The 16340-nt window shown below is 37.4% G+C and overlaps 1 protein-coding gene and 1 non-coding gene across 3 annotated transcripts; both read left to right on the forward strand.

Moving 5' to 3' along the window:
- The first annotated feature begins 99 nt into the window (after positions 1-99).
- mrpl28 (mitochondrial ribosomal protein L28) lies at positions 100-8299 on the forward strand. Of its 2 annotated transcripts, none has more exons than XM_067594809.1 (6): positions 100-216; positions 4279-4587; positions 4811-4963; positions 5056-5190; positions 7430-7516; positions 7798-8299. In XM_067594809.1, the coding sequence occupies exons 2-6, from the start codon at positions 4303-4305 to the stop codon at positions 7891-7893; spliced, it is 756 nt and encodes a 251-aa protein (XP_067450910.1). In that variant the 5' UTR covers positions 100-216; positions 4279-4302; the 3' UTR covers positions 7894-8299. The 2 variants fall into 2 exon arrangements, with proteins under 2 accessions (XP_067450910.1, XP_067450909.1); XM_067594808.1 differs by lacking the exon at positions 100-216 and adding an exon at positions 3156-3311.
- Positions 2486-2572, forward strand: trnastop-uca (transfer RNA opal suppressor (anticodon UCA)). The gene has a single exon. It is a non-coding gene; the product is annotated as a tRNA-Sec (tRNA).
- Positions 8300-16340: the final 8041 nt, after the last annotated feature.

A 16340-nucleotide genomic window follows, 5' to 3' on the forward strand; every position in this document is an offset into this window, starting at 1 on the left:
AGGGAAACTGACAGATCAGAGCTGCAAAGTGAAGTACAGAACAGATGCAGTTTAAGTGACTTACACTTGCAATAACAGATTTGGCCACTTGGAGGCAGCAGGAAACATGACACACAGTCCTCACCTTGAAAGGTGAAATCAACAAACGGTTGCTTTTAATACATCCAGCAGACACGGAGCACCAATATAATTAATTTGCAGTTGTAGCTGGCGAATGTAAGTCCAATATTTACTCTGTTTTAGCTGTTTTTGGTTCCGGCCCCCGAGGGAAATGTCATTTGATGCTTTAGTAGCCACAATAGAATCTACGACGACACTCTCTTTATTTAGTATTTTACACATGAGACTCATCATTCATGTGAGGAAAAAGTCAGTTTTATTGAAACAGCATCCATTTTGTTCATTTATGTGTTTAGAAGTTATAATGTAGTTGGAGGAAATATAAATTAAAACAGTGAATTGTGAATTAAAATCATTAAACATGAACATTAAAGATTGATAACTTAAAAAAAAAACATGGCCACAAAAAAAAAATTTAAAAATCACAAAAAAAATCTCAATTTTAGACACTGCTGCTCCTCATACTCCTCTATGGACCCTCTCATTCTGTCTTCCCTCCATATGTTGAGTTATCTTCCTTTTCTACTAATTTTCTGTGCTCCTTTACTTATTTTTATCGCACCTCTCTTCTCCTTTCTGTCCCTCTCAGTGTGTGTATCGTTTTCCTGTAGGCTACTACGATGTAGATATGATAAGCTACCATCTTAATTTGATTTTTTTTACATATTCAACTATCTCATTAATAAACTGTAAGGTCATAAGGACCAACATATCTTATTCAAACCACCAGATGATATATTATAGACTTATCCACAGGGCTTATCTCTCTACCCGAAGGCTCTGCCAGATGAAAACCAGAGCAGACTCCTACTGTTCTTGTTGTACAGACGACACCATCGGCACATTTATTCACATGATCATTTATTCACTTCCTGGAGGTCAAACGTTTTTGAGAAAATGTTTCTACTGTTCTCTCCACCTCGTTGCGGAGACTGATCCCTGTATCACAAGACATATTACTCTTCAATGATACATACAGAGCAGACGTCTCCTGCTTGCTGGGCTAAAAGGAAACCTCCACATTCTTTATCAATAAAAGGCTCTTTTCATACAGAGATTGCCCAACTAGAGCGCTCCTGTGCAAGGTTAAAAGCATTAAAACCCCAAAAGATTATTTGCTGGACAGAGTTGCTGGAAAAAATCAGACACTTCCTTGAAACTGCATGAATTACTGGTAGTAATGTTATTTTATTGTTACATTTCTGGTTTTGTTTACTATATAAAAGTTGCTTGAACATGGATAAATACATGTCAACATTACCTGTGTTATATCCATATACATATATGTACATCTGTGATACTTCATAATATTTTCCTCAAACTTTAACCTCTTACTTTTACCCCACCTTGAGATAAGATTTCATTCGAGCAGCATGAGACAACTTTAAGTAACTTTCACAAGAGTCTCAGGGATGATGGGGTGATATTGGGGAGTGGGGGCAATGTTTTTGCTGACTTAATTTCTTTCAGGTGTTTTTTTTTGTTTGTTTGTTTGGGTTTTTTTGTTTTTAGTTTTTTTATTTTGTTTTGTGTAGGTGGGGCTGGACTGGGGGCGGCTTTCTGTATATTATTGTCATACACTAGTTTGCACCTATTACATCTCTGCAGATCTGTTTGATTTTGTGTTGCATTTCTTTATTTACACAATAAATTAATCACAAAAATCTCATTAATCATCATAATCAAAAATCTAAATGTTGCTGGATGAAAACTGCCTGCCTTATTTAAAAAAAGAGCATTTCGTTTGTCACTAAGCTCACCATGACATTGGCTCAGTCAGACAATTTGCAAACTAATACAAAAACTGTTTATTTTTCAGGAGACATTCAGCAGTGACTGGCTTTCAAAACTCACACAATAAATTATCAAAAAGTGTCCCACTCAACCTGAAGTCCCCCTATATAAACTTTGCTTGTATCTTAGTCTCCTTATACAAAGACAGTGAGAGGAGGTGAGGGTGTTATGGTAAACCAGATTAGACAGAGTGTAACTGAACCAATGATATCTCAACATGCACAATAAACAATACACTGATACTGAAAGAGCATGTTAAAAATCATTTATATTTGTGTTTTATTAAAATCCTGAACGTTTTAGCTGTGGTGACGTCGTCTGGCTCTGACAGCCAATCACAAAGGATCAGCTTTGCATAATACAGCACAGATCAGCGATCACAGTGTCCGTTTTACTGCGTTTATTCGACAAAAAAAGGCGCTTGAAGGCTTCTAGCACCTTGCTCCATTTTGTGCACACGTCCTCTGTTTAATAAATACAAACCAGCTATGAATCATGTTAATGACACCCTGACTGAGTTGTCTGTCGCTGCTATCAGCTATTTATACATCCTGGACGCCTTAGTGTAGATGCCCGGATGAGCCTCGGTGGTCCGGGGTGCAGGCTTCAAACCTATAGCTGCTTAGCGGCAGAGTGGTTCAATTCCACCTTTCGGGCGTCCAAACGTAAGAAAAATATTACTTATTATGTACACCTCGGTAATTAAAAGTAAAAGTAGTCTCTCACATGAGACACCGAAGATAGTAAAATACCGTTTGTTGTGGTGATATGCCAACCACAGCGTAATGTTCAACACATTACTTAAAAATGACTATTATTTTTGTCCGTTTTAGGGGTTTTTTTCACAATTGCTAAAAACTACGTCACTTCCGGTCAAACTTTGTCCTTGCACCTCACAATAAAAAGCCAAACGATTTAAAGGAATAGTGACACATTTTTTTCTTCCTTCATTGTTATTCTGCTTAAACTTTATTTTTACTTACTTTACTTTTACTTTATTTTGTTGTTGTGTTTATATATATATATATGTATATATGTATACACACACACACACACACACACACATATATATAAGGAGTTTGGTTTTTTTTTAAATACAATAATACAATAAGCAATACAAAAAGTACAACAGAACATATATAATCCATAAATACATTTTGAATTTGAAGTCTTATTTTTGTGGATCTACATCCGGTTTGCCCGGAAAAAAATACATTGATTGACAGCAAACAAGAGCCAATCCGATCATGTTTCAGTGTGGGCGGGCCGGTCAATGCGGAAATAGTGTTGTGTATGAATCGGAGGTTGCATGGTGTCCTTGCCTCCGTGATTTTGGGTTAACGTGGATTTAAAACTCATTCTGTGTTTTGTGGAGGTCACTGTTTTGTTGTCACCGGGTAAGACAGACTTTCGATGGTACTTACAACAGTTTATCATGTGCGTAGAAGTCCTGTTTTCATCAAATAAACCCATGTACAATTGTGTTGTTGGCCTGTTAACGAGTAACGTTATGAAAGTAATTCAGTTGTGTTTGTTAGTTTCAATAAATTAATTTTATTTATTTATTTTATTAAAAGAGATTAATCCTCCTAATCTCATAATATGTTGCAAATTAATTGAATATGCCACATCAGTGTTAGGGAAATTGAACCTGCTTCAGTTGTCCTCATCAAGTAAGATATGTAAGAGCTGCTGTTAACTAAGGATTGTTTTCATTATCAGTCAATCTATCAAATGTATCTTTTGTTCAAGCGGCTATTTAAATATTTAATTTGAGATTTAATGACACATCACACAATCACAGGTTGCCACAGTCCAAAGACAACAACATCAACTTGGTCTCTATGATTGTGTTTGGCATTTTTCACAATTTATTGTGTTTATTTAGTCTTCAAAACAAACGTTTTGAAGACTAAACATTTAATTTTGATGTTTCCATTTAACATTAATGTTCTCTATGTGGTTGTTTCATTTTTAGTTTTGAGTATTGTAAATTGGTAAATATGTTTTGTCCTACGTATTCTTTTTAAGTGTAAAGTGTGTCACTGCATTGTGATTCTACACTTTAAATAAAATTGATTGAATTGATTGATATTAAAAAGAAATTGACAGATTATCAGTAATTGAAAATAATCTGAATTTATAGACCTAGAATAGTCTGAGGAGTCATATTTGGTGTGAGGACGGAATGACTATAAAGCCTGCTTGATAAATGAGCAAAACAGTTTGTTATTAAAGGATAGGTTCACAATTTTTCTATTTTGTCTTAACCTGTCTGCACCTGACTGAGTGCAGGGGGCTGATTTCCTTTTTGAAGTATTCATATTTATTTCTTACCATGTCCTTATTCTGTCTGTCTTCCAGATTTTGCTTTAAAGACAGTCCATTATGCCTCTTCATAAATACCCCCTCAAAATCTGGGATGCCCTGAAACTGAAGCAGGGCATCTACGCTCGTCTCCCTAAACATTATCTCAAGTCCCTTGAGCAGAAAGAGCCCACAGCCGTCCACTGGAGGCCTCTGGGAGTTCAGTACAGAGCAAACCCAAAGACAGGGCAGAAGGAACGGGTACAGGATGTCCCGATCCCCATCTACTACCCTCCACAGTCCCAGGACGGCCTGTGGGGAGGAGAGGGATGGATATCAGGCTTCAGATACGCCAACGGCGACAAAGTGAGTCTCCAGGAAGATGATTTGCTTTCTTTAAAATATGTATTGTTTACATTTTGTTTGAAGGAAGCAGCTGTTTATTCTTGTCTTCATTGTAAGTGTGAATGACAGGCGCTCAGTATTATATTGTGCCTTTTAAGATTGTAGATACCTTAAACTCCAGACATAAAGCCACAGTATCTCTGTCTGTTGTTTTTATTCACCTCTGAATTGTCTCTTTGCTTAGTTGTCAACTCGTCTGAGGAAGACCTGGAAACCACAATTGTTCAAGAGAGAGCTGTACAGTGAGATCCTCGATCACAAGTTCACCATCACGGTCACAGCTCGCACTCTGGACCTCATCGACGCTGCCTTCGGATTTGACTTTTACATCCTCAAAGTAAGAGAAAACTGTCCGAGTGCTGAAAAAGACACAATTTGGGAACAAAACAACATTTATAACAAGCTCTCTAATTGTCCGACTCATATTAGACACCAAAGGAAGACCTGAACTCGAAGCTGGGGATGGACCTGAAGAGGGCCATGTTACTTCGTCTGGCACGCAAAGACACTGAGCTTTACCCCAACGACTCGGTCAAGAGAGAGAAGGTCTACCACAAATACAAGGTGGGTCATTTGTGTTTTAGTTCACTGAGTGATCTCAAATGTGTTAGTAATTAAGTGATGTCAGTTTATTTCAACCTGGAGCACAAGGTGACTGCCTGAAGCTCAGCTCATGCAGTTCCTTTTCCATCACAACAGCTGAGAACAAAGCAGCAGTGCTTCTTTGTTGCAGGCTTTTTATTATGCTTACTAAAGGAAGCATAGAGGGTGAACATGTCTTGTGTTTTTGATGAGAAAGACATTTTATATAAATCTTAGGGACAGTAGGCTTGTTTTTAAAAAAATCTATCACATCTCCATTTTCTTCTGCATAGATCCTCAGGAGTTCTTACATGTCACTCTCCTAATTAGATGCAAAAAAGTCTGATTTATTGATTGTCTCTCAGAGATAATACCGTGTACAGTGTCAGATCTGTTTGTTTTGTGATGTCGGTTTATTTCAACCTGATGTATTTCCCATAAATGTGGCCATTGTGGTTCTATGTGTCATGCTAACTTTGCTCTCACAAGATCTGTTATCAAGATTTGGGGAAATGCACAAAAAGACGTATTATATCGCACAAAACAACAAGTTGCAGGGCAAGCTGCTGAGCCTCTTTCAGCTTTCCAAATAAACATGATTTTTACATGAATCTCTTCAAATGTGTCTGAGTCTGAACGAAAGTAAACACAGAAACTAGCCGCCTGTAGCAGCCATTATGGCTTACTGCATAGAGATCTGTATCCAGGGAAACTTGTACGTCGGTTTGTTAATGCCTGAGGCTGTGGGTAACTCAGTGTCGTAGATAAATAATATGGATCATGCCCGCAAGTTTCCAAATTACATAGATAAAATGACATGATAGACGATGCGCAGTTTTCATGGACTATACAGCTGGACAATAGAGACTCACATACTGTAATTTCTCACACAGCTTGTTGTGTATAATCACATTTTTCCATTTGTGGTAGTCACACAGCTGATTACTCTCATCTGTGGACATTTTTAGATTTTCTGAGTATGGAAGCAACATGTCTCACTTTTCCTCCTCACTCAGCAGAAGAGGAGAGCTCTAACAGTCCTGTTGCCTTTCTGCCTCCATTCTTCATTTCCTTCACTTCCTCCATTTGTTTTATTTTCTCTCTGTGCACTCCAGCTCAAATAAATACAGTTGGCCATCTAAGTGAAATGACTCATGATCGTTGTCATAATAGTCAGTAGGATAATCTGTCATTCCACTTAGTGTTTTTTATACATGTAAACAAACCAGCATGTGCAGATGAATACACAGGGTGGTTAGGTTAGCCGGCAAGTTGCCCCGGATATAGATCTCTATGCAGTGAGCCATAATGGCTGCTACAGGCAGTTAGTTTCTGTCTACTTTAGTTCAGACTCAGAAACAAACCTTTGAAATGATTCATGTAAAGGTCATGTTTATTTAGAAAGCTGTGGGAGGCTCAGCAGCCTGCCCCAGTTTCGGTCAATTTGTGCAATATTTTTGTGAATCCCCCAAATCTTTATAACGGAGCTGGAGAGAGCAAAGTAAGCATGACACATGGAACCATGGTCACATTTATGGGAAATACATCAGGTTGAAATAAACCAGAATTTCCCTTTAAGACTAATATATCATGTATCAAATAACTTAAAACAACAGTCAGGTGCAACATGAACACTGAAAGAGGTTTTCCTCGCTGTAATCATTCCTCTTGTTCACACTGGCCATTAAAAGATCTTCTTCAAAGTGCTTTCAATGTAAGTTATGGGGGCTAAAATCCACAGTGTGTCCACACAGTCATTTTGTGCAAAAATGTATTTGAAAGTTGATCTTAAGCTTAAATGAGTATTCAGCAGTCTGAGTTAGTGAAGTCAAGTGGATATCTGCCACATTTACATTTATTTTAGCATCAAATTCCCTCTTTGTGTTTCCCTGTTGAGCTGTGGTGGAAGTATAGTAACAAAAAGAGGAACTTTGGCACTAAAAAGACTGTAACGTTGAAAGATCTACTTGATATGACAAATTTGGACAGGTGAAGCTTCGTATTCGTTTCAAATAATTTAAATACATTTTTTCACAGAAGGAGGCTTGTGGATTTTGGCCCTAAGTGCATTATGAAGGGATCTTCTAATGGCCAGTGTGAACAGGAGGATTGATTATGGCAAGAAAAGCCTATTTTAATGTTTATTTGGACACCTGTCCTTAAAAAAAACAAAACAGTGTAATGGTGTGTTTCTTTTTCTTGTTTCCTTCTGGCTGAGCAGCAGTTTGAGGTCCCAGAGGACGAGGCAGAGTGGATGGGACTGAGTCTGGAGGAAGCTGTGGAGAAACAGAGGCAGTTGGAGCACAAGGTAACTGCCTGAAGCTCAGCTCATGCAGTTCCTTTCCCCTCAGAACAGCTGAGAACAAAGCAGCAGTGCTGATGCTTCTTTGTTGCAGGCTTTTTATTATGCTTACTAAAGGAAGCATAGAGGGTGAACATGTCTTGTGTTTTTGATGAAAAAGACATTTTATATAAATCTTAGAGACTGATTTATTGATTGTCTCTCAGAGATCATAATACCGTGTACAGTGTCAGATCTGTTTGTTTTGTGTGTTCTCATTATGTTTTGTTTGGATCTTTGTCTGGCAGGAGTCTGAGCCTTTGTTCAAGGCCTGCGTGGAAAATCTAGTGGAGGAGCTACACATCCAAAAACTCTCAGAGCCTCATCTCGTCGAGAATAAGTGATGACCAGAGATGTTTGAGTGGGACAAAGGCCGAGAAGTTTCAGACTGGAAACTTAAGTAGGTTGAACTGTTGAGATTCTCCAGATGATGGTGGGAATATGAGTCACCAAGTTTCTGTCTGAAAAATTTTAACACCCTGGAGAACTTCCTGCAGTTTCAACTTGTATTTCCATCAAGGAACAACACACAAGGTGGAAGTGACACAAATGAATGCGGTCACCTTGGACAATGCTTATTTATTTCAGCTTTGTTTCATTTCCCCTTTCATTTAAGACCTTTTCTGATGCCTTTTTTGGAACTAGGGCAAAGTCACCATCAGTGTAAATATTCCCCAGACAGCTGTGATATAAGGCCCTTGTATAGGATATCTAAAAATAAATAAATAAAAGATTCCCATTTTCTTAAAACCTTGTTTCTGTTAATCTGTTCTCCAATAACTTTGTAATATAGTCCACTAATAATGGATTTTGCTCATTCACTGAAGATTAATACAAGTCTTCTGTTTGTCCGTTAAATATGAAGCTAGAACTAGCAACTAATTAGCTTAGCATAAAGACTTGAAACGGGGGGGGGGAATGCTTGCCTGGCTTTGTCCAAATGACCAAAGATAAAAAAATCCACCCACCAGCACCTCTAAAGCTCACTAATTCACACCTCAAATCTTATTCATTTAATTCTGACAAAAACCAAAGTGTACAAACAACAGTTTACTGTTTTGTTTTGTGCTGGACAGTTTTTTGGTTCGGTGCGGTGACTTTCTGCAGTTTTTTGTGTTTAGCACAAAAACTAGAAACAGGTGGTAACAGCAAGAATGACTCTAACCAAAGAAAAAACAATCTGCCTAGCAGCATGTTTAAAGCTCACAAATTAACATGTAATATTTTGATTGTTTAATCTGTACAAAAACAAATGGCAAATTATGGTTTTACAGGGAGATAATGTGCCAGACTATTTTTTGGCCTGGGCACAGCGACTTCCTGGAGTCTGTATCCAGTCTTACTGCTGCGCTAAGCTAACTGCCCGTTGGCTCTAGCTTCATATTTTACAGACAAAAAAAGAGTGTTTCATCTAACTAACGGTCAAATAAGTGTATTTTCCAAAATGACAAACTATAACTTAAAGCCTCTAAAGCGGCGGTTCCCAGACCTCTTGACCCTTAAAACGGATCAACGTCGACGGTTGTAAATTAATCTTTGGTTACCAGGGAAACCAAAAGAGCAATTTCCCCTTGTTTAATGTGAATATTTTTAGCAATCTGTTAAACAACATTAAATATTAAACAATTCACAAGAAAAAGGAGAGATTATCTAAAAATTATGTAATGTTTAATTTTGTGCAGTTGTTTTTTTCTTTCTGATCCTGTTAATTACATTGGGTCTCCTTGAGAACAACTGCTCTAAATACAAGCTGAGTGTGAAACCAGAACATGTTAGTCTTTATTTGCCCATCAGATGGAGCTATTGCCATTAAAGAGAATTAGACATGATGACTTTAAATAACTTGTTCTAATCAGTGGTATTTAGATCCTTTATTTAAGTAAAAGTACCAATACACTAATGTAGAAATACTCCATTACACATAAAAGTCCTGCATGAAATATCCTACTTAAGTAAAAGTACATAAGTATTAGTGGCAAAATGTACTTAAAGTATTATTATTAAATATTTAAAGTACTTATTACATCCCTCTGACTGATATATTGTTATATATGACATCATTAGATTGATTAATACTGAAGCATCAGTATGTAAGCAGCATGTTACTGTTGTAGCTGCTGGAGGTGGAGCTAGTTTGAACTACTTTATATACAATTAGCTAGTTTACTCCAGTGGTTCCCAACCTAGGTGTTGGGCCCCTCCAAAGGGTCACCAGATAAATCTGAGGGGTTGTGAGATGATTAATAGGAGAAGAAAGAAGAAAAAACAAAGTTCTGATACATAAATCTGTTTTCAGTTTTTGGACTTTTTCTCTAATCTTTGATTTTTGGTGAGATATTGGATCATTTGAACATTTGTTTAAATGAAACCATGTGAGAAGTTTAGAGGGAAAAAACACTATTTGGCATTAAAATTAAATACTCAAGTAAAGTAAAAGTACCTCAGAGTTGTACTTAAGTACAGTAAATGAGTAAATATACTTTGTTACTTTCCACTACTGGTTTTTATTTACATCAAGTTACAACTGAAGCCCAACCATGAGACCATAAATCCATCTCCAAACAGCGGTTAAGTGAGTTACATCTCCACTAACTACCTTATTTTACAATATTGACACCAAGATTTGTAAGAGACAGATGTAACAAACATCACGCTTAAAACCATTACAACACCCCTCATGTGTCCTTATATGGGGTTTGAGATTACCAATGGAAAAAAAGACAAGTTGTATGAAAACACACACAAAGAGCCGTTCCTCCCCTGGTTTCGCTTTCAACACTAATCTGTGCTACTTTCATAGCTGTTATGTTGCTTTGCGGTCGTAGCATCCTATTATGGTAAGATGGGGAGTCCCTACTCATGTGGGGACTCCCGTGGGTGTTGTAAGCAGGCAACAGGAGAAAAACATATACCTGGCACCTGTAAACAGAAAAGATTCAACCTTATATAGAAACAAGCAGTGTGGAATTACCCTCATACGTCGCACGATTACCAAATGGTTAAATATTCATAACCACACTTTTGAAACTAGCAAAGTGCTAAATTTGGTTATTTTTCTCTGTTGGCCTCAGGGGAACATCTGGCTGGTTGATCTTAGCTTAATGAAGCTGAAAATTTAAAAATGTTTGACCTCATTTTTTTTCCACTTTGTATTTAATCAGATTAGTTACCAGCCATAACCATGTGTGACCTTTTTGAACTGCTCTCTCCTTTTAGTGTAAGATCATTTATCCCCCCACATCTCTGTTTGTCTTGTGCAAATATTTATTATAGTCAATGCTTTTCAGTCCTGATAAATCCCCCTTCAGTCCACCTTTGGACAAATTGATTATTTTTCATAGAGTATTGTTTACAGACAAGTGTAGAAAAAGTTGCCCCGGTTTCCTAGAAGTTACTGATACCTGTAAAAAAGAAAAAGAAAGAAAATTTTGCTAAGAACTTGCCACTTTTCAAGCCTCCTGCACAATTTGTCAAAAAAAATGTCTTAAATTTCTTAATTTGATCTTAAAAATGTCCTCAGACAGTATTTAAATTTTAAATCTTTATCTGCAGACACTTTGTTAACTGTCGTTATGTTTGCCTGCTGCATACAGTTGTGTTCAAAATAATAGCAGTCCCACTGTTAGAGTTTCAACTTCTACACTGAAAGTAAGTTTCTAGAACGTTTAGTAAAGGTATAGAAAACCAACAGACCCAACAGGCATGACGTGCATGCTGCTGATTCTGTGAAACTGAATCGTTTACTGAAAGGGGCGTGTTCAAAAAAAAAAGCAGTGCCGAGTTCAATTAGTGAGGTCATTGATTATGTGAAAAAAATAGGTGTTTAACAGGTGGCCCTTATTTAAGGATCAAGGCAACTGACACTGCATATGCTGGCTGTGCATTTGTCCTTGAAAAACAGAGTAATATGGGTCGTTCAAGACACTGTTCAGAAGAAGAGTGTTCTTTGATTGAGAAATTAATAAAAGAGGGGAAAACCTATAATGAAGTGCAGAAAATGATAGGCTGTTCAGCTAAAATGATATCAAACGCTTTAAAATGGCAGCCAAAACCAGAAAAGCGAGGAAGAAAAAGAAAAACAACTATTGGAATGGATTGGAGAATAACCAAAATGGCAAAGGCTCAGCCAATGATCAGCTCCAGGAGGATCAAAGAAGATCTAAGATTGCCTGTGAGTACTGTAACAATCAGACGACGTCTATGTGAAGCCAAGCTACCAGCAAGAAGCCCCCGCAGAGTCCCATTGTTAAAAAAAATACATGTGCTGAAGCGGTTACAATTTGCCAAAGAACACACTGACTGGCCTAAAAAGAAATGGCGTAATATTTTGTGGACTGATGAGAGTAAGTTGTTCTTTTTGGGTCTAAGGGCCACAGACAGTTTGTCAGACGTCCTGCAAACATTGAATTCAAGCCACAGTACACAGTGAAGACGGTGAAGCATGGTGGTGCAAGCATCATGATATGGGGATGTTTCTCGTACTATGGTGTTGGTCCTATTTATCGCATACCAGGGATCATGGATCAGTTTTAGTACATCAGAATACTGGAAGAAGTCATGTTGCCATATGCTGAAGAGGAAATGCCCTTGAAATGGATGTTTCAACAAGACAACGACCCCAAACACACCAGCAAGCGAGCAAAATCATGGTTCCAGACAAACAGAATTCAAGTAATGGAGTGGCCAGCACAATCCCCGGACCTTAATCCCATAGAAAACTTATGGGCTGACATAAAAAATGCTGTTCATGAGGCAAAACCAAGAAATGCAGAGGAATTGTGGAACGTAGTACAATTGTCCTGGGCTGCAATACCTGTTGACCGGTGCCAGAAGTTGGTCGACTCCATGTACCACAGATGTGAAGCAGTTATCAGAAACCGTGGTTATGCAACTAAATATTAGTTTATGATTCTCAGGAAAGTTGAATCTTCAAGCATTTCTTAGTTTATACAGTACATTTTTGAGTTTGTAAAGAAAGATGTCAACACTGCTATTTTTTTGAACATTATATTTCTTGACTTTCTGTAAAATATTATCAAATTCAATTACTTTTTCCAATTTTCTCTAATTTTCATTAAAATACAATTTATTTGAAGCATTTTGAGGTTTACTCACCTTTTTAAACACACTACTACTATTATTATGAACATAACTGTATATGAGAGATCAATTGTATTTTAGAGGATGTTTAAAAAGCAGAAACAACCAGTAATTGCTGTAATACAAGTCTGCATTTAATGGCAGAGGACTGTAGGGTTTGGTGATATGACTGTATGTACTGTGAGACAACATATGGTTTGTAATATGTGTTTTTATGTTTACTTTTGGGCATTTTTGTCCTTAGTTGAACAGTGACTTTGGATCACATCATTAACTGGACCACCAGGACGTCCTGGATTTTTGTATGTTTTTTGCATAAACACAATGAAGCACTTTGACTTGTCAGAATTTATTTATTTGATTTATCAGCCAAAAAAAGCAGAATTCTTGTTAAGTTATTTTATCTATAAACAATGCGTCAACTGATTTCCCAGTCATTTCCGATATGTATTGATATTACACACACTAATATTAGCTACTCCTACAGGACTGCACAGTGCCAGCCTAACATTTACTAAAATATGTGTGATTTATCAGTAAGTTCTTGTGAAATAGCTGTGATTGCCTGACATAGTGGGTGTTACTCAAGTGAAAGCTCCTGTTCGATGGCAAGTCATTGCAACTTTTTGTAAGCAATGCGAGTCATTGAAACTTTTTGTAAGCAACGCAACTGAAAGTCATTCTTTCCCTTTCTGAAGACACAGAGTTGAGGTTAAAAACTATACAAACCTCCTGACGAACCCACCTTCTCTCATCATTTCTATATTTAATCATTTCTTACCACAGAGGGCTCATCCAGTCAGCTCAGTATTCCCCTGAGTCTCCACAAACCGACAGACGAATTATCGTCAATCAGCAGGTACACGCCTACAGCCTGCAGTTCACACCTCATTATGTAGAGAAAAAACGTTACACAGACCAATATATTAATGCTTCATAAGATTACTATCAGAAAATAATTAACAATTAATCTGTCAGTAGAGTGATTGGTGCGACAAAGTTCAAGTACAATTTCATAAACCTGCTGGATATGATCACATTCATGGTCATAGAGTTGCTGCAGTTTTTTTTTTACCAGCATTCACTTGGATGCAGCCTGGACAGAGTCAAGTATTAAAGTGACTTGTTCTCGGACAAACTGTCCTTTTTCTGCCCTTTTTCTGCACAGAATCTTCACATGAACAGTCACATGGAAATAATCCTTTAAATAACGAAGACGTGGCTCAAGTTGTCTTTGACCACAGTTATTGATCTCATGGAAAACTCACTTGATTTCCATGGAGCTGGAATTACATGATCATAAACTCATAATAAGTATAGTTATATAACAACTATAACTAAAAAGTTAGGCATTTTAGGAGATGTGCTCATTCTTCTTCATGCTGAGAGTTGAGAACACTGATACCACACTGAGCTATGAGACTGGTATCGACCTTGTCATCTAACTCTGAGCAAGAAAGCTTATTTCCCAATATATTCCTAGATATGTATGTGGACACCACTGTCCTTCAGAGGAAAGGCTAATTTTATATACAGATAAACCTGAAAGAAAATCCTGAAGTGTGCAATACTTCCTGTTGCCGTTGACAAAGGCCAGCTGCAGCTGAATCACTGAAAATAAACCCAGAGAGGATGACCCCATGTTAAAGCTTATAGTGTGGACATGTCCAGACGTGTCCTCGCAGCAGGATATCGTGGTATCATTTCACAGGAAATGATGTGTTTATCTCTTGTGTGTGCACTAGATCAAAGCCCTTGGAAACCAGCCCGGTGTGGAGTTTCCCGGTGGCTGTGAGCCATATGTGTTTAAGTGCAAGTCAACGGTGACGGGCACGTCCAGAAAAGGTAACACCTGCTCCATCCTGAAACACTACCACCATTCATGAAGTAACCAGGCGCACAGATGGACGACGGAGAATGTTAAATACTGAAAAGACTTGTGTGTCATCATATTGTTCGATAGCTCTGCTACCATTGTTTGTTTACTGCTCGGTAAAAACAGGTTTGTTGGTGTGATTATAGATAAAAATGCAGTGATGATGACAAGAACCAAAACATTTAATCACTTGACAGCAGCAGTGGAAATTAACTAAGTCTATTAACTCAAATACTGTACTTAAGTACAATTTTGAGGTACATTTCCGGGGCGAAATATTGTACTTTCTACTCCACTACATTTATTTGACAGCTTTAGTTACTTTTCAGATGAAGATCTGACAGAATGCATAGTATAACAAGCTTTTAAAATACAACAGATTGTTAAAGATGAAACCAGTGGTTTCCAACCTTTTTGGCTTTTGACGTCTTGCAGTGTTTAGTCAGGGTCACATTTCAGATGTCTATGAGTTGTTAACAGCTCCACCAAAGATTGATTTTTCCTTCTAAACTTCTCACATGGTTTCATTTGAGCAACTGTTCAAATGATCCAATATTTCACCAAAAATCAAAGATAAGGGAAAAAAATTACAAAAACTAAAAGCAGAACTTTGTTTTTTCTTCTTTCCTCTACTGTTAATCATCTCACGACCCCTCATATTTATCTGGTGACCCTTTAGAGGGGCCCGACCCTCAGGTTGGGAAATACTGGACTAATCCAATAATATATCAGTCAGAGTGAAACAAGTACTTTTACTTTAATACTTTAAGCACTTTTGGCTGCTAATACTTGTGCTTTTGCTTAAGTAGGATTTTTTATGCAGGACTTTTACTTGTAATGGAGTATTTTTACATTAGTGTATTGGTACTTTTACTTAAGTAAAGGATCTGAATACTTCTTCCACCAGAGAAATAATCAGCAACTATTTTGATAATATAGGTCATTTAGTAAGCAGAAATGTCATTCACTGGATACAGCTTCCCACATGTGAGGATTTGCTAGTTTTTGTCTGTTTTATATCATTTTAAAGTGTATATATTTGGAATTTGGACTGTTGGTCAGAAAAAACAAGCACTTTGAAGATGTCCTTTTAGGGTCTTGGAACTTGTGACGGACATTTTTCTCTACTTCCTGAAATTTTATAGACTTACTTCATGGATTGACTAAGAAATAATAGTTTAATCAAAAGTCATTAAAACAACTTTATTTGAAAGTTGGTGAGAGTAAATACACCATGAAGAGAAATGGGGCGTTGAGCGTTGGTGTTAATTTTCCCATATGTCTCAATATGTAAAATTTCCTAAAGGGGTATTACAAGTTTCCCAATACACATTACAAAACAGTGTCTGACTCAGCAGAGGCCACACAAACTGAACTATTATGAAGAGGAAAGAAGAAATGGAGAATTTTTCTCAGCCAGGATTACTGTAAGAAATGATGGCCAAGTTTTTGAGAGGAAAAAAGGCATTGTTGCTCATGCAAGGTCAAGACACTGTGACTAAGCGAACTACAAGGTGTCCAATAACCACAAACAAGGAAGGAGCCTGGAGCGTTTCTCTCCAATTTGTTGGGCAAACAAGTCATTCAAGATTCTCTTGTGAGTTTTCAGATGTGAAAAGTACTAAACCATCTACATGCCAAGTTTCATTGTTTTTATAAGTGATAGTGCAGGTTAGGAATGTGTGTAGGCGGGTCACATTAAAAAGCGTCCCTTAAGTCACTCTGCAATCTTGCTTCTTTTGACGTCCAACAGGTCGTAACAAAAGCAGAAGTCAGTACCAGGTAAAATAATAACGTGACAAAAATAACTTGGAC

The sequence above is a fragment of the Thunnus thynnus genome, chromosome 7, assembly GCF_963924715.1.
Source record: "Thunnus thynnus chromosome 7, fThuThy2.1, whole genome shotgun sequence".
In the NCBI taxonomy this organism is placed as follows: domain Eukaryota; kingdom Metazoa; phylum Chordata; class Actinopteri; order Scombriformes; family Scombridae; genus Thunnus; species Thunnus thynnus.

What these genes read in the sequence shown, in the direction of transcription:
- mrpl28 (XM_067594809.1), top strand. Translation starts at nt 4,303, where the DNA reads ATGCCTCTTCATAAATACCCCCTCAAAATCTGGGATGCCCTGAAACTG. An exon ending in TTGACTTTTACATCCTCAAA is followed by an intron (nt 4,964 to 5,055) that starts GTAAGAGAAAAC and finishes GACTCATATTAG; the next exon opens with ACACCAAAGGAAGACCTGAA. An exon ending in AGGTCTACCACAAATACAAG is followed by an intron (nt 5,191 to 7,429) that starts GTGGGTCATTTG and finishes CTGGCTGAGCAG; the next exon opens with CAGTTTGAGGTCCCAGAGGA.